Genomic DNA, 18,776 nt, shown 5'->3' with positions numbered 1-18,776 from the left:
GCGACTACCCTTCGAGTACAGAACTTGTTCATTGACAACGTCATCTGTCATGTAAAACATGCTCCAAGAGAGCTCATAAAGATCAATCACACCCATTAGGCCCTTTAATGCTAACCTGGCAATAGCCAGATGAATTTCGCTCCGCCTAGCTCCACTCATCCATCTGGAACCGATCCATTGAAGTGTTGCTTCAGAAGGCTGGGCCTAATCAAAAAATGCTTGCATATGATTGAATAAGCCACTTGTCCGTCATCTATTGACGTGCTACTTCAACCACTCACATCGAAGCCAACCCGTGACGCTAATAACAGACTCACAGTCGCTTCTACGCTTATGTCACATCTATGAAACTCCCGCCCTCGCGCCCTGATTGGCTAAACCATAAAGTTGGTTGGAGAAATCACTCTCAATGGAAGAGGTCCCAGATGGATGTGAGTGAAGCTAGGCGGAGCTAAGCGGAACGACATTCATCTGGCTAGGGTCAGATTACTTTAATGCAACACAAAATCATTTTTGCTGCATTGCAAAAAAAAAGCATTTCAGAAGCCATTATTAAGCCATAGAGATGTGCTAGGTGTTATGGATCTCAGCTCTCCTTCATCTCCTGGTTGCAGCGATACAACGAGACCGTTTGTGCATGTTTAAGGTACCTAAACAACGACTGTTGCAGCACTGTCCTTTACTGGAAATTATTTTCACACTTTCAGATCACTTGGAGCTAGCCTAGCATACCGACAAGCTACCGACCCAGAACCTCACGTATCTGGCACTGCTGAACTTGCACAGAAACATCACCAGCTTTTTAAAATAGTTTTGAAAACTAAACATTTAGACTATTTTAGCACAGATGATGAGATTAGTTGCCGCCTTTTAATAATTCTTGACAAAATTAAAATATATTAAAAGTTGTTTTTTTTTTAGGAAAAGTTTTGGGTGGGCCTGTTGAAAAGTGGGTGGGCCTAGGCCCGTCCAGGCCCACCCGTAGCGCCGTGCCTGTCGTGTCCTACTGGTTAGTACTTCGGACCTGTAACCGGAGGGTTGCCGGTTCGAACCCCGACCAGTAGGGATGGCTGAAGTGCCCTTGAGCAAGGAACCTAACCCCTCACTGCTCCCGAGCTGCTGTTGATGCAGGCAGCTCACTGCGCTGGGATTAGTGTGTACTTCACCTCACTGTGTGTACACTGTGTGCTGTGTGTGTTTCACTAATTCACGGATTGGGATAAATACAGAGACCAAAATTTCCCTCAAGAGTATATATACAGTATACTATACTAATAATGGTCAACATAGCATCTATGTTGTTGTTGGGTTCTCAGTGTATTTCTATGACATCAGTCACATCACAGTGTTTCATTTAGAGCATTTCAGAATTCTGTAAATGCATAATGGTTCATGCACTACAGCTTCGGTTGCCAGGGTAGTTACGTCAGAACACCTCCCTCGCGCACTTCATCCATCCCCGTTGCAAAAAAAAAAAAAAAAATCCTTCCCCGTTGCTAGTCGGGGCGTGTTGATGTGTGTATTGTGTGTGCGGATGTTAGGCGGCACGTTTCGAAGAGCGCATGCGCTTTGGCCGCCGGTCTGAAAGCAAAATGTGCTCATTAAGCTTGCGGGAAGCTATCTCTTTAAGAAGTACACTCCTGTTGCACCGGGAGGCTGGTGTTTTTCCACTCTCAGTGATATCACACGCGCGCCCGTTATAAGGAACTGGAGTCCAGGAAATAAAAAAAGCGTGCGAATTATTGTGTTGCGAGCGCTCCGTTACCTATTCTCCGCACAACAACTAACAAGCAAGAAAGGGAAGGACCTAAGAGCACAATCAAGTAGTCGACAGGTAAAAGTAGCTTACCTTATGTTCATTGGCTATTAGAAAACTGAGATTTGAATGTGGTTATGGTCAACAGCAACACTCATTATTATGTTACTGAAACTAATAGTGTATTGTTCAGTGTCACTAAAGATTGTTTGTGCTTGAACAGACTGTCTGTCAATTTAGTTGATGTGCTCCTCCAGGAGAAGGTTGCATGATGTAGAGCCATGTAAAATTTGTTTCTGTTCTCTTGCAGATGACTTCAGCTCATTTTTGTCTTTCTGTGTTTTTCATCATAGCGTGAACCACCTTCACATTATATTTTACGCACAGAAGCACAAATTAATATGACACACTTTATGGTCATTGTTACAAGTTCTAGGGAAGGAGCTATTCATTTCAGTGCATCTCATGCTCTCTTTCAACTGCCATCCTGGATAATCTTATGAGATGAGCGCGGCAACACCAAGGGTTGCGCGCTAATGTCAGAGCAGCGCATCTACACGATGTTTTCGCGAAAAATTCCATACCCATCCAGATATACATATTCAGCATTGTGTTATCTGAATAGATTTCTTTGTTAAGTCTTGCCTTTGTTTCACGGCTTGAGCCAGGAGCCAGATGTGTAACCCCTGATCGGGACATAGGCTGCCGCCTTAGAAAAACACACGGATTTAATTGAAGGCGATTGTGTAGGGCATCTGATGTGACAATCATGTAGGAGGAAAATTTATCTTATTTCCCCATTAACTGCCAAGATATTAACTGAGTCGCTCTTTGATTGTGAAGCGTGGAGTCTGAATTAAGACGCGATTGATTGAAGCGTGTCTGGGTTTTGTTCAAAGACATAGGTGAACACTTCATTCTGTGTTGTTTCGACTTAGATTGACGTGGAATTATAGAGTTAATATTGCATTACGTTTACGCGAAGATGCACTATGCTTATGCTAAATGAAAAAAATATATATATATATATATATATGTCTGCGCAAGGAGTGTGTTTGCATCCCAATTGTAATGTCTTGCTCTGGGAGTGTAGACAGACGAGTAAAGAATGAGGCCATCGATCGGGTGGGTGGGTCATGTTCCACCGACATGATTAGCCTCCTATATGGGCGTGTTATATCAACCTTAGTTGTGGAGAGCAGGTGTGCCATTAAAGCGCACACCGCATGGTATGAAATGTGAGTCACAGTCCAATTTTGACTAAGCGATTTAGAGAACTGGTGACCTTGACGTACATGAAGCCTTTCTTCCGTGTCAACAGCCTAGGATGGCTATAATGTATCTATATCTAAACTCATATGACTACTAAACACCATGTTACCGACTGTTTTAATTGTGTGAAGAAGGTGACCCCTGAACGCCGAACGTTTAAAGAGTTCTTTGCCAGCAGAAAACTGGGAGACTCCGTGTTTGTGCCTCTGTCTGACTGAAATGATCGTGCAAGGCTACTTGACTCAATTCAGCAGTTCGGCCACACGTTTACACACCTATTTCATACAATGACATAAAAGGAGGCAACTACAGTGTTGATCTAAAGCGCTCATGTTCAGGAAAATGCAGAAAAGCTGTTCACATCAAACGCGCATTATCAGAGCAAATGTCCTCGTCTGATATGCATATTCAGGAATGACTGGAGGTCGTCGAGCTAGTCTTTTTAGAATCCTTTCTACACTTGCCTACTTTTGCGACTCCATGTCATAAACTATCTTTCAGGATGGCCTGATTGTGTATCCTATTGTTGGGAAATGAAAAGAAGCTGGTCTTTGTGTTCGTATCTTAGTTGGTCCTGGTATTCTGATATGATGGTATGCTAGAAAATATGTATTTGGGGTGGACAGCTTAATTTCAAATAATGTGGTTAGTGCTGACTGGTTGATTTGCCAGAGATGTATCCATTGATTGGACAGGTTGAGTACATTCTAATTAGACCAAAATGATATGCAGCTTGAATTGGACATTTGAATTCGATTTATTTATTTTTTTCCAGTTACATTTGTGCTTTTTTTTTTTTACTTTCATTTGCCACTATGACTATGCAATTTGTTCCATATTGAGGAGAAGTAGTAAAATGTCCTTCCTGAAACCCATACTGGTAGAGGCACTTATTCCCAGTCACTCCATGGAAGTGTGGACTTGAACGTAAGGCAGACTGATGGCCATCCTGTGGTATGGTAGTTGGCATGCAGTTGGTATGAGCATCACAGTGAGGTGCCATCTGTCCAAATGCCTATGCTCTGGCTCAGAGCTTAGGCTCCCAAATCCAGTTGAGTTTTATTTAACATGGCATCCGTTGTACCACCCTGACAAATGTGAGGATTTGAATGAGTGGAAGTGGAATACAGATGGTACATTTTGTGTGTGTATGTGTGTGTGCTTTCTTGCTGTGTGTTTGTAGGCCTACCAGTTCCTCAGCCTTTATAGGGCATCATGAAAGTAGCCTAGATGTGTGTGTATGTATCAACACAGTATGCTCCAAAGGAAAAGAAAAATGTTGTTGAGTTAAATGTAGTTCATCTTAGAGTTTAAATGAGTTCAGCCTCTGGTGTAAAGTTCAGTTTTCTCCAGGCATCAGTTCAAAAATGTCCAGGTTTACTTAAGGCCAGTACGTCATTTCATGCTCAATTTATTTTTAACTTTAGCACTAGTATGGAATGAGGAGGTGATGGTGCTCAGTGAGTAGGATATTGTGTCTAATTAGTCAGTGAAGGTTGGGTAGTGTCAAGAGGTTGTGACTATGTATGTAGGCATTTCTATTCTCAGGACAGCTTGACATAGTAGGCAGAAAGTTCCATGGAAAGGGTTCCATGGAGTGTATAGGGAAAGCAACACTGTTTTTACATGACAACTCTCATGTTGCATACACAAACACACACCAAGACAAAGAATGTTGTCTTGTTTTTATGGGTTTGACAAGACGGCAGGTGACCTAGTTTGGATGTTGATAATAATAAAATGTCCAATTGTGTGTGATAGAGGAAGAGAGGAGGAGTGTCAGTCTGATAAGACAATCTTTATATAGTCTGAAGTCATTTGTAGTCATTTGTGTATCTCACACAATGAAACACACTGGCAGGTCAAGGACTTGACACTGTTTCTCTCAGGGCCTGAGCTGTGTGTGTGGGTGTATGTGTGTGTGCACATATGCTGAATGACTGTAGGTTAGAGATTTTTCATGTGCAGGAAAGAGAGAAACAGGTTAGAGTTCAGTGTTAATACCCTCTCTAGACCTCCACCCCTCACCCCATACAAAAACACACTCTCTGGTGCAAAGGCTCTTGAGTTTGTCACAGGCAGTGCTGCCTTGAAGTCAACGGTGGGACCCCAAAAGAACATAAAGCACTTTTTTGGCAGTGGAAATACATGAGGATAAAACAAGCACATCAATAACTTGACAGGGATTAAATAAATAAATAAATAAATAATAGTAATAAAAAAAACACACATACCTGCACAGAGATGAAAAAGACACATTAACTGTTTATACACACCGCTGCCGACTTGAGCTGCAAAAGAAGCTCTGGCCGCCCTGTCAAGGACACTTGTCAAAAAGTACGGGGATGCTTTTGACGGTTTGGCCACTCTGACGTGGCAGCATTCTATGTTGCTGGTTGTTGGCCGCTGAACCGTGTCATTTCTCATTACCATAAAGTTGACCAACTTTCAACTTTTTTTTCAACTCAACGCCCAAAACGTGACATTGACGGATTTGCCGCTTCATGCAGCTGAGAGAAGTCGGCTTCCATTGAAAATGAATGACTTCCTGTAACTTTGAAGCTCAAGTCGGCGGTGGTGTGTACATACAGTAAGGCTATCAAGGAAGCCAGGGTTAATAGAGAAGAGGCATAGAGACAGATGAGGGGTAAAGATAGATAGAGACAGAGAGAGGCTCAAGGAGCAAACAATAGAAATATCCCAAAGCAGTTGTAATCCTTGAGTAATCTAATGCTCTGAGCGGCAAATTCATCTCAGGTTCTGGGATAATAAACTATTTTGATCTTTGAATGTGGATTTTAGCAATCATTCCAGGACTAGACAGAAAGTTGCATTTTATTAGCAAACCGGGACAGCGAAGTGATTAAAGAAAAAAAAGACCCAATTAAGGAAGGATCTGAAGGCTTTTTAGTTGTTGTTTTTTTTGTGTGTGTGTATATGTATATATATATATATGTATATATATATATATATATATATATATATATATATATATATATATATATATATATATATATATATATATACACATATATATATATTTGTCTCCATTCCGATTTCAGTTTAGAATTGTAAGAAAAAAAAAGATGCTTCTTTTGTGGTTGATACAGTAATCGGTATGTATTCTAGTAAAGAGCAGTGATCCCCGATTGACTGGTCGATGTCGGTTGTTTACATGTCAGTTTGCTTCGTCTCCCCAGGTGTCTGTGGTGATGCCAGTGTTTTGTTTGTTCTGAGTGATGTTGGACGTTTTGTTTGTTGCCATAAGATTGAGAGTTTATGGTGACAGCAGCTTTGATTGTCACATTGGCTGCTTTCCTATATGATCCTCATGATATTTGCAATTCCGTATGGACTTTTATCTCAAACAGTTGAATTGTCAAGATAGTAATTCAGTGTAATTGGGTAAAAACAGGTAAATAGTGGTGATCTCTTTCTACCAGACTGAAAAAAAAAATGCTGAATATTTAATAATCTGGAATCCTTTCTCTCGCAGCATGGCCCAGAAAGAGAAGCTTCAGTATTTGAAGGACTTTCATAAGGACACACTGAAGCCGTCTCCGGGTAAGAGTCCCGGCTCGCGGCCAGAGGACGAGGCGGAGGGCAAGCCTGCACAACGTGAGAAATGGGCAAGCAAGATGGACTTCCTGTTGTCTGTGGCTGGGGGTTTCGTGGGCTTAGGGAACGTCTGGCGTTTCCCTTACCTCTGCTACAAGAATGGCGGAGGTGAGCAACATTATGTTGCAAATATTATCTTTGTAAAGGAAGAGTTCTCATTGCAAAGTACCAAAGTAATCAAACTATTAATTTGTAATCTTAGTACTCTTACCCTACCATTTAGTGCATTAAGTGCATAGTGGTCGAGGATACACAATTTTATTATGTCCTTTTCATTCTTAATGAGCAACAAACACTTCATTCTCATTTCTGTTTTCTCTCGACGTATTTCAGGTGCATTTCTCATCCCCTACTTCATCTTTCTGTTTGGTGGAGGGCTGCCTGTGTTTTTCCTGGAGGTAGCCCTCGGTCAGTACACTTCTGAGGGAGGCATCACCTGCTGGGAAAAACTGTGTCCCATTTTCACCGGTGAGTCAAGGAGAGGGGGGGGGGGGTGGATTGGGGGGTGGGAGGCTAAAGACGGGCAGGGATGGGAATAAAATAAACTGAACAAAGAGCAGACAGAGTTGGCTTCTCATTCAGGTGTGCTTTATTCAGTTGAGGTCAGTGTGCTTGTTATGGCAGGTCATCCCTGTGCGTGTGATGACGGGGCTGTAATAATGGTGATGTTTGTGAGTTCAGTGATGGTGATGTTTGTTAGTCCTCCTCCGCTCGCTCCTCTCGGGCGGAGGAGCTCCTGTTGGGTTTATTGTGGCGCCGGTTGCCAGGCAGCAGGGAGACAGGCGAGACAGGCTGTTCAGAGACATTCGTCCCTCTCCCTAGATTATTCGAGCTAAGCTTGCTTTGTCATGCATCTTTGTCATCAGGTTAAATACACACTACCTTACACGCCCTCTCAAAGGGGGGGCTTAATGTTTTGCCCGTTTAGTCTGTGTCCTTGTTCGTAGGCTAAATAGACATTTTATACATAACTGGAACACACAAAAACTTTCTCTATCTCTCTCTGTTATTTAAAGTGTTTTTTTATGAAAGGTTTTTTAAAGTCATAGTCCTATGCTCGCTTCCTCTCTTTTTTCTGTCTACCTATCTGTTAGTGCCTCTCTCTCTCTCTCTCTCTCTCTCTCACACACACACACACAAACACACACAGACTCTTAACATATTCTGTATTGCCATGGCAACTGTGATGGAATATAGAGTTGAGATGCCTTGCGAAGAGCTCTGACCCAAAAGCTTGAAGAGAGGTTTTTATGCAGACAGTCCACACAGCAGACTGCCTTTGAGGCTATAGAGCCCCGTTGCTAAAGCTAAATGCTTCTGTGCTGTCTTTGCCTGGGGCTAAATCTGACAGCTTCACATTACAACCAAGATGCATGTGGTCAACACCCATTCTGCATTTTAGCCATCATTTCTGCCTACTCTGAGATATTTTATAGTGATAAAACAAACACAGAGAATCAAAGAAATGTCAAATGTCATGTCATGATTGCAGAGAGTTTTGTGCTATTTTAAAGAAAAGACTTCCTGTTTTAAATTGTCTTATTGTTGGTCAGTAAATCTGTATTGAATGGTTACTAATCATTGGGGAATTATAGAGAAGCCCCATAAATATCTACAGAGGTTGTCCTTAACATTGTTGTTGAATCTACAACAATCCAGATGTGAGCTTTTACACAAGTGTACAAGATACAATATGTTAATTGAAGTGGGCGCAACATCACCTGCGGTGTGTTCACATTCCTTGAACAGAGGCAAACGTTCACAGCGAACGTGTTTGTATAGCATGTTTGTATTAATTTGAATGAGTTTGTGTAAACATTCCATTTCAATAGTAACTCTATGTCTAACTTCCAACATGTTGGCAGAGAACTACCTCCTGGCGGAGAACTACCTCCTCAAACTGTTCGCGAGTGTTGGAAAACTCAAAGAAAATTGTTTGCGAAGGTTTGCCTATGTTTACGAATTTGAACACACAAAATAGAATGCTATCCATATCCTATTTCATTACTTATCAAACTGAAGTTTGAATAAAAGTCACTCAGTGCAGTGAACCCATAACAGAAGACAAACACCTTGTTCAATCCATATGTAATGATGTGCAGTATCAGCTGTTGAGCTGACTGTCAGGTGGTCTTAGGTGGTAAACTTGTGTTCATTGCCACAAATCGAAGTATAGAGGGTGGCAAGACAGTACTTAGGCTGGCGTTTGACCATACGATGAGAGGGTATCACATTCAAAATGCATATATGTGCCCTTTCCTGAAATTGCTTCATTGTAATGGATCCATTTGACACCTGTCCCTGTGAGAGAATGATGTCTACCAACATTAGAGAGAAGGACATCTAAAAAGACAACTAGGGAATAACAAGGCAAAGCTGCCAGCTGCCATTTTGACAGTATGTTTAACTTTAGACTTCTTAATGTATGGAGGATGTAGACACACACACACACACACACACACACACACACACACACACACACACACACACACACACACACACGCATACACAAACAAATGGATGCATTCATTGACGGAGACTGGGGCTCCACAAATAGAAAGGTTTTGACTGAGTGGTAAGATATGGACTGTGATTTCCGGTCAGAGAATTCACAGACACAGATCCACTGTTTATCTTCTTTCATCTTCACAGTTTCGTAACATGAATTGACAAGCAATGTTGTGTATGTGTGTCCATTTGATTGTGTGTTCAATGTGTGTGTGTGTGTGTGTGTGTGTGTGTGTGTTTTGCATTTAAGCACTGAACACAAGGAAAATTGTTTAACTCAAAGTTCAGAGAGACGACTGCAAAGTGAGCGAAAGAAACGGGGGGAGGGGAGTCGACCCTTGATGATGTCATCGCTACTATATCCTTTCACAGGCTTTCTCACAATGCCAATACCAACATGTTAGAGGAACAGTACAGGTGTCAGCTTATATATCCCCACTTCTGTGTGTGTGGGGGGGTGTGTGTGGTGTGTGTGTGTATGTATGTGTGTGTGTGTGTGTGTGTGTGTGTGTGTGTGTGTGTGTGCCAAGTATTTTCCCCACCCCACCCATTGGATTGTGGGTGCCAGCTGTCTCTTCGTTTGTTCCATCACACAAACCTGTGTGTGTGTGTATGTGCGTGAGTGTGTTTAGTATATATGGGTGCCTATGAGACTTTGACATTGATTATAAATAGTGCATAAGTTCAGAGGGCACAGAAGTGCGTTATCCAGGCTCTTGTGAAAGCGATCTAAAAATAGCAATATCATCATATAAAGCCCTGAACACAGGAGCTGGAGAGTGATGTCAGCCCTGACTTGAACCCTAAAACACAGCGTTCGCTTCAGCTCTCCCTGTAGGATCGCGCTTATTAGCCAAATTAATGAGCACGTCTAATGAACTGTTTGAGCATCTTTTTTGAAATAGTAATAAAAAAAAAAATGCTTTTCTGTCTCTGTCGCTCTCTTGTTCCTCTCAGGCATCGGCTATGCCTCCATAGTGATCGTCTCTCTGCTTAATATCTACTACATCGTGATCCTAGCCTGGGGGCTCTATTACCTCCTGAATTGTTTCCAGCCAACACTACCCTGGGCTACGTGCAGGTAAAGAAAGCTACCCCAGAACAAACCAACAATGCACACAGTCACTCACAGATGCACACTAGCTGTAAGTAGAGACATTGTTATCTGTGTTACACTAGCTGCAGAACACACTGTGTATTAGGAGCACGCAAAGCTTATGTAGCCACACTCTAGATAAGATCTTTGCCTAGCTGCTTTATCTTGACCGCTAAGGTTACCAGTGGTGCGTTGAGTATGCATCTGACTTGTGGTCTTACGGTGTAGACGCAATGACCGGAAATAGTGACTTCTCCTAGAAATGCTCACACACAAACACATAACTACTGTACTGTATGTGAATATGCAAAAGGCAGTCTGCCAACAGCTGATGCTGATGTGTTGATGCTTGTTCCACAGGCACAGCTGGAACACTGACACCTGTGTGGAAGACACTGTCCGCAAGAACAAAAGCCTTTGGCTGATAGCTAACGGCACCAACAGCACCAACGCCAGCGCTGCTGCTGCTCTCAACTTCACCTCACCTGTTACGGAGTTCTGGGAGTAAGTAGCCACACACAGACGTGTGCATGCACAGGCACGCACACACACACACACACACACAGAGACACACACAGACACGCAGACACACATATACAGGCACATACAGACACTCACACACACACACACACAGACAGACAAAAAAACACACTCACATTCACCACTCACACTTACTCTCTCTCTCTCACACACACACACACACACACAGTACATGTCATGTGTGCTTCCTTCCTTAGGACCCCCTCGAAAATGAGATGTCCATCTCAAGGGGTTATCCTCTAATAAATGAATTTGAATTTGAATTCCTTCCCCCTTCAGGCATAATGTTTTGTCCATCTCCTCTGGCATTAATGAGATTGGCCCCATCAAATGGGACCTGGCCCTGTGCCTGCTGGCCGTGTGGGTCATCTGCTTCTTCTGCATCTGGAAGGGGGTCAAGTCCACCGGCAAGGTCAGGAGCTGTCTCCAGTTGCCTTGTTTACGTTCATTAACATTGTTGTTGTTATTTTGTATATTTGTTATCATTAATATTTTGACCTTCTTTTGCTAATCCTTAATAAATACTATGGATGACTCAATTAGATGATTTAATGAATTATAAAAAGCTAATTAATGCTCTCTGTGCTTGTGTTCTCTCATTTACTCATTCTCTCACTCAAACACTCACTCTCTCTCTCATTTCCTTACTCTGTCCATCCCTCTGTGTTGGGTCAGGTGGTGTACATCACTGCTACGTTCCCCTTTGTCATGCTCCTGGTGCTTCTGATCCGAGGGGTCACACTGCCCGGTGCTTCAGAGGGCATCAAGTTCTACTTGTACCCTGACCTGGCCCGTTTGAAGGATCCAGAGGTCAGATCCCCAGCCAATTAGACCATTGTATTCACACAGAAATGAAGTCCAGATATTGTGACCTGACAGATTTGATGTCTATTTTTCTGGATATTCAGGTCTGGATCGATGCAGGAACTCAGATTTTCTTTTCTTATGCCATTTGTCTGGGGGCAATGACATCACTGGGGAGCTACAATAAGTACAAATACAACTGCTACAGGTGAGGAATTTACCTTTGTCCACCTCTCTTCTCTCACTCTTTTTCCTCCTCTTTTCCTCTGTCTTTCTTTCTTTCTATCTTTCTTTTTCTTATTCTCCCCATTCTTTCTTTTTTTTCTTTCTTTCTGTCTGTCCATCTGTTTCTCTCTCTCTGTCCCCCCCCCCCTTTCCCCATTGATGAAGCCCTGCATTGGTGTGTGTTGTGACTTAGGGACTGTCTGCTGCTGGGATGCCTCAACAGCGGAACAAGCTTTGTGTCTGGCTTTGCTATATTCTCCGTCCTGGGCTTCATGGCACAAGAGCAAGGGGTGGCCATCGCAGATGTGGCAGAGTCAGGTATGAGGGCGGAAGGGTGACGGCTGAAGGTCACAGATCAAATTAGAAACCAATGGGCTGACGGTGATCATGTGATCATGTCAAAATACCAATCACTACAAAAGCTGAAAAAGGATGGACACGGATACAAACTGACTGGTATAAGTGAGACAGGTGCACAGTGTCAGCAGGGAATGTGAAGAGGTTGGCTGCATTCTGGTGTATATTTGAAGAATGGTCTTTGGGAATAGGTGTGTGTGTGTGCGTGTGTGTGTGTGTGTGTGCGTGCGTGTGCGTGCATATGTGTGTGTGTGTGTTAGACATGGTGTGTATCATTCCCCACATGTTTATTCAGACCAGTGGTATCTCCCTTTAGAGCGCGTCCCTGTGTGTGTCAGTTGTGCTCAAGGATGTTGGTTTGCATGTTTTTGCGCTAGCCATTTTTCAAGCCACAGCTGCCCTCATGCGATCTGACCAGGACACTTGATTCACACCATCAACCTGCCAAATAGGGACCACTTTAATTGGTTGAAACCAGAGGCATACAGGCCTTCTCTTGATTCCGATTTTGCTCCTTTCTAGCTGGGAGTCTTTCCGTGCCAGTGTTGTCACTGACCTCCTCCTGGCAGTCAGGCTCATGGGATCAGTGCCTTTGCCTAAGGAAAATCTAATTCTCACTCAGCTGACATGGGAGCATGCTATCCTGCTGGACAAATGTGTGTGTGTTTGTGTGTGTGTGTGTGTGTGTGTGTGTGTGTGTGTGTGTGTGTGTGTGTGTGTGTGTGTGTGTCTGTCTGTGTGTCTGTGTGTGTGTGTGTGTGTGTGTGTGTGTGTGTGTGTGTGTGTTTCTGTGTGCTGCGTTCAAGCACAATGTGCTCAGATACAATTTGAAATAATGGATGACGCAGCCAAGTGACCTTTCTTTTGTGTTGTCCTTCTTCTCTTCCTCCTCCCCCATCTCTCTTTTCTTGTCCCCCCTCCTCTCTGCCTTTCTTCCCCTTCTGCAGGTCCTGGGCTTGCTTTCATTGCCTACCCTAAAGCAGTATCAATGATGCCCATGCCGTCCTTCTGGGCCATCCTCTTCTTCATCATGCTGCTGTTGCTAGGATTGGACAGCCAGGTCAGCTGACACCATGATGTCATCACACCACAGCTACACTAAGCTTATACGTGCACCACTTCCTCCCTAGGAGAAGTAAGAGAGAGTGTTAGCTCTCAGCTCTCAGCTAACACTATGTTAGCTGTAGGGGTAAATGTAGACTATTTTAGTTGAGTGTTGAGACCAGGCCACCACAACTGAGATTGTGAGGGTGTAGCTTTACAGCAAGTTATCATTGACTTAAAAATAGAGGTGATTATTTGGACACATATTACAGGAGATCCACTAACAAAAGATGACACCACTCCGTTACATTCCTGAAATGCACTGTGCATACTGAGAAAGGAAATTTCATTAGGCGCAAACTTCAATGAGAAGCATGTGTCAATGGATTTGAATGTTCTTTATTTAAGTGTAAGCATTTTCATTGACTGTCTTTGAAAGGGTCCCTCAGAGCCTCCATGAATAGTGCAGGTCAACTTAACAAGCTTGCCAGCATGCGTTTCAACAGAGCAGCATCTAGCTACAGTGCTAGGCTACGATAACAAAGAAGGGCATTAAGCTCTGAGGAGTAACTTAGCTACTGCGGGTGTAAGCCACATTTTCATCACTCATAACCAACAGAAGTATAGTTTTGTTTGTATTTTTATGACTGAATACCCCACAAGATCACATCTGTCTCTTCAAAATGAAACCGATTTGAAATAGCATCATGAAAATTGTGGTGCTATGTATTATCTCTGAAACCATTAAGTGTCCAATGCGTATACCTTAAAGTCTATACTTTGTGAGAGCATTTTTGCTTTATGCAAGAGATCATTTATAGTGTAATGTTTGGTGTAAGGTTTTGTGGATAGTGTGTTTTGCAAAGATACCCTGTATACCCTGTATGCCTAAGCAGATAGAAAAAAATAAGTAAGGATCATTGATGCAGGCATTACTAAGTTAAACACTCATAAGAACATTTGCTTCTGTGTGAAAAGTGTGTGTGTGTGTGTGTGTGTGTGTGTGTGTATGTGTGTGTATGTGTGTGTGTGTTTGTGTGTGTGTGTGTATACGTGTGTGTACATACGTGTGTGTGTTTGTGTGTGTGTGTATGCGTGCGTGTGTGTGTGATTCCACAGGCATGTGTGTATGTGCGTGTGTGTATGCGTGTGTGTGATTCTGCAGGCATGTGTATATGTCTGTGTGTGTGTGGTGTGTGTATGTGTACGTTTGTGTGTGTGTGTGTGCTTGTGTATGCGTATGTGAGCGAGATCAGTGATCCAATTTCCAATGTGTGGAGGTAATTTTATTCTATGCAAACTCAGCCCTGTTGTGAGCCAGCCACTCTCTCCCTGCAGAGGTCCTAATCTCTGTGCCGCCAGGGCACACGCATGCTGCTGGAAGCAGGGCTATTTCCAACGGCCCGCTGTGCGCATGTGTGTGCGTGTCAGACTGCCCCACAAATTCCCATCATCCACGTACACTGCTTGCTTTGTTCAGAGTGGAGTTTATAAAACCATACTCAGCGCTCTGCAACTGTGCTGTAATACTGTACAAATAAACCCCTGTCTCCCTCTTACACGCAAACACACACACACACACACACACACACACACACACACACACACACACACACACACACACACACACACACACACACAAGCTCGTGCACACGCACATGAGCACACATACACACAGAATGTGTAGATACCGAAGAAAGAGGGGAAAGGTAGGCTCTGGTAGCTCCACTCTGAGGGATGTCGCCATGGAGACGCAACTTCAGAACTAATGTTACATCATTCTCAAACACACTGACACAGGCAAACATAAAAATAATTTCTGTCTGCGGTTAAGTAGGTGTGTGTGTTTGTGCGTGTGTGTGTGCGTGTGACACAATGCTAACAACTTTTGCAGGTACATTTTTACAGTGTATACAAATACAATTTCCTTTATAAGCACAGGCCCTCACAGCATTTTCTCTCTCTCTCTATCTCTCTCTCTCTCTCTCCCCTTCTCTCCTTCTCTCTCTGTGTGTGTGTGTGTGCATGTACTTGTCCTCAGTTTGTAGAAGTGGAAGGCCAGATTACGTCGCTGGTGGATCTGTATCCCTCCCTCCTACGGAAGGGCTATCGTCGAGAGATCTTCATCGCTGTGATTTGCTTCATTAGTTATCTACTGGGGCTCACCATGGTCACCAAAGTAAGAGCTGCTCCACTACTGCTCGTCTTGTCCTGTTGTGTTGAGGATGCACCGCCATGTTTTGGGGCAATACAAATTCACCAGTTTTGAGAACCATTAGCAGACTACATAAGACACAGTAAATGGTTATTTATCACTGCCAGAAGACTTTTATCCAAACAGAACTAATATCAGCTGGTAGGCCAGCCTATCATTAACTCAACCCTCTGTTAGGATTAGTGAGAAAAAAGGCCCCTGTCACTATGATCAAAGTGACCTGTCACGTTTTAGTAATGCTACCAATTTTCATAAATTATTAGTTTGACATGCTGTTAAGTGGTTATGTTCCCTGGGAGGTGAAAGGAGATGAAAGGTGAACTGAATGCAGACAAGAGGCTATGAGTAAAGTCAGGATTGTTGTTATATACTGTGTGTGTGTGCATGCGTAGGTGTGCGTAGGTGTGTGTGCGTGTGTGTGTGTGTTTTAAGGGGTGTAGGGGACAGGAACAAGCACATGTACTGCGATCTCAGTCTCTCCCTTCTGACCTTTTGACCTCTGCTGTGTCCATAGGGTGGCATGTACGTGTTTCAGCTATTTGACTACTATGCAGCCAGTGGTGTGTGCCTATTATGGGTTGCATTCTTTGAATGTATTGCTGTAGCCTGGGTTTATGGTGAGTAACAATTCCTCCATACCTCTCACAACATAACGTACAGTTTATGTCCTGTCAGAGTTGCATTAAGCAGGTATTGCTGTCATAACAGTTTAGTTGTGAGGGCCTAATCATGTCAAAGTAAAGATAATCCTATTCCATGCACACAAATCATGAAGACTTTGCATAGTACTTTGTCAGTAGCAGCGACTGTGTAGCATTCAGCTTCTCTTTTCAAAGGGGATTTCTTTTTAGTGTTGCATCATACGTGTGCTGCTCTCATGTCAGGTTTGATAAGTTAAAATTAGCTCTTTTTCATGTCTGCTGTCACTGAGGGGGATTTTTTCTCACTAAACCAGGCGCTGATAATTTCTATGATGCGATTGAGGACATGATTGGATACAGACCAAACCCGTGGATGAAATGGAGTTGGACTGTGGTCACACCAGTCTTGTGCGTGGTAAGTGTGTGTGTGTGTGTGTGTGAGTGAGTGAGAGAGAGAGAGAGAGAGAGAGAGAGAGAGAGAGAGAGAGAGCTTGTGTATGTGTGTGTGCGTGTGGTGTGTGTGTGTGTGTGTGTGTGTGTGTGTGTGTGTGTGTGTGTGTATTTGTGAATGCCACATGCACATATATTGATATCGCCCTCCTTGTTTCTGTCCCAGGGTTGTTTTGCCTTTTCTCTGGTCAAATACAAGCCCCTGACGTACAACAAGGTGTATGAATACCCTCAGTGGTCCATCGGTGTAGGCTGGACTCTTGCACTGGCCTCTATGGTGTGCATCCCAATGGTGGTGGTCATCAAGATCCTGCAGTCCGACGGGTCTCTGATAGAGGTACTAAGCAGTAGAACATGTAAAAGATACAAGTATATAGCAACATATAGCACACGTGTGTAAATTCACAATATATATTATATATATATTATAATAATATATACACAGATCTACAGAGCAATACATTATGATGATGGAATGTGATGTTTAGTATCTGCAGACAACAGTGAAAATCCTGTGAGGTTATTGGTTCAGGGTATATTCAATGTGAACATAAGCATATGTGTAATCACTTGGGTGTTTAGATATTTAATGGCAAGGCAAGCTTATTTACTGTATATAGTGCATTTCATGTACAGGGGTCATTCAAGTGTTTTACATAAACAAAAGCAAAGAATGATAGTAAGTGAAGGCATAAATGGGCAATAGTTAAAAATGATGTACATAAGTGTACAGTACATGATGTGTTTTTGTGCTCACTTGTGCCTGCTCGGGGTTGTGTCCTGCAGCGCATCAAGGCAGTGGCAGCTCCAGTGGCGGGCTGGGCGAGCTCTCGAACCAAAGAAAACGGCCTGAAGAACAGTGAGCTCCTGCATCCGCTGGACCCCAGCGGGGCCATCGCGCTCACCAAACCCACCCACACCATCGTCGAGACCACCATGTAACGTCGCCCGACACACTCACACGCCCCTTTCCCCGTCGCCATCGTAGAAAAAAACAAATACTTTTTAGCCCTCTCTATGAGAGAACCCCACACCCCTCCTTTTGCTTCCCTCCTCTTGTGTGTGCCCCCCACTCTTCTCTCCGCCCCCCTCCCTGCTGAATTAGGACCAGGTGTAACTTATGTGTGTGCACTAGGAATACTCTGGCTAGTATTTGTACTAAGGGTCGTGTGTATTTATGATACACTCTTACGTGATCTTGTGTACTCTGTACTCTCTAGGTTTTTTTTGTTTTTCTCTGGCCTTTTTTGATTTGTAAGAGATTTGTAGTGTTACCATAGTGAGCTTCATTCTTGGATATCAGGCAGTATTTGCTTTAAACGACTGTGCTGCTTGACCACTTTACTGTAGAAGACTGGAAAGAGTTTGGAGGAGATGTGGGGAAGTTATTGGTCGAGATAAGCAGGAGGGCAGAACTATATACCGTAGGTTTCCAGATAGCTGTGGAAAAGATTAATGTCCTCGCATAGTTTTGTGGCAGTACATCCTTGTAATCTGAAGAGGCTGTTTCTGATTTGTTGTCGTGATTTTTGAAACTGAATGTACAGTACCTCCACCTTAACCAGTGGAAGCGCAGTCCATATACACACAAGACACACACACGCACACACACACACACGCACACGCACACGCACACACACACACACAAGCTTCACACCTAATGAAGTTGGAGCATCCTCCTGCACACACTTACTATAGACTGAATGTATCATTTCAGCCTACATACGTCATCATCAACATTCGCCTCATTCAATGTCAATGCAGCCGCCTCCTCTACTCTCCTCTCTGAAATACAGTAATCAACAATATAACTTTTTGTATGTATGTGAATAATGTTTGTGCTGTGGTTCTCCAGTTTAGATCTCAGACTGTGTGTTGAAAACCTTTTCTGATCCCCCTAATACACTCTCAGCCCAACACCACACACACATGGTTCCATTGTTCTGACTTCTGAATCTGGCTTACTGTCCTCTCAGTGCAAGTACATGCTTTTTGTAGTATTCAATTTGTTTTAAATCATAATATGCCTTTTGTATAAGCCATTTTATACCTTACAAGATGTGAGCTATGCCAGTTATAACCTATTTTTTCTGAATACTTTCATAGATGTTGTATTTAAATATTGGATAAAATAAGAATCAATACCACGGGCAGTTTGTGATATTTGTAATGGATTTGGCTTTTACCTTGAGCCCTGTCACATGGGCCTTCCTACTGTACTGCTGGAGCGAGAAGACTGTGTAGCCCCAG

General features: G+C 43.1%; 1 protein-coding gene across 1 annotated transcript; it reads left to right on the top strand.

Annotated features, from left to right (window-relative positions):
• Positions 1–1,625: 1,625 nt before the first annotated feature.
• Positions 1,626–17,605, top strand: slc6a6a (solute carrier family 6 member 6a). Its single transcript, XM_048245217.1, has 15 exons — positions 1,626–1,834; positions 6,525–6,754; positions 6,980–7,114; positions 10,112–10,235; positions 10,611–10,754; positions 11,070–11,202; positions 11,466–11,600; positions 11,699–11,802; positions 12,013–12,137; positions 13,124–13,236; positions 15,262–15,399; positions 15,950–16,052; positions 16,391–16,491; positions 16,693–16,863; positions 17,313–17,605. The coding sequence occupies exons 2-15, from the start codon at positions 6,526–6,528 to the stop codon at positions 17,466–17,468; spliced, it is 1,911 nt and encodes a 636-aa protein (XP_048101174.1). The 5' UTR covers positions 1,626–1,834; position 6,525; the 3' UTR covers positions 17,469–17,605.
• Positions 17,606–18,776: the final 1,171 nt, after the last annotated feature.

Source organism: Alosa alosa, chromosome 6, assembly GCF_017589495.1.
Source record: "Alosa alosa isolate M-15738 ecotype Scorff River chromosome 6, AALO_Geno_1.1, whole genome shotgun sequence".
NCBI lineage: Eukaryota > Metazoa > Chordata > Actinopteri > Clupeiformes > Clupeidae > Alosa > Alosa alosa.
The sequence above is the reverse complement of the archived record's forward strand: the minus strand, read 5'-3'. Positions and strand labels throughout refer to the sequence as shown.

Bases quoted from the DNA above. Each gene is read 5' to 3' on its own strand.
- slc6a6a (XM_048245217.1), top strand. From the start codon at position 6,526: ATGGCCCAGAAAGAGAAGCTTCAGTATTTGAAGGACTTTCATAAGGAC. The intron at 7,115-10,111 runs GTGAGTCAAGGA...TGTTCCTCTCAG, and splicing joins ACTGTGTCCCATTTTCACCG to GCATCGGCTATGCCTCCATA. The intron at 11,203-11,465 runs GTCAGGAGCTGT...GTGTTGGGTCAG, and splicing joins GGGTCAAGTCCACCGGCAAG to GTGGTGTACATCACTGCTAC.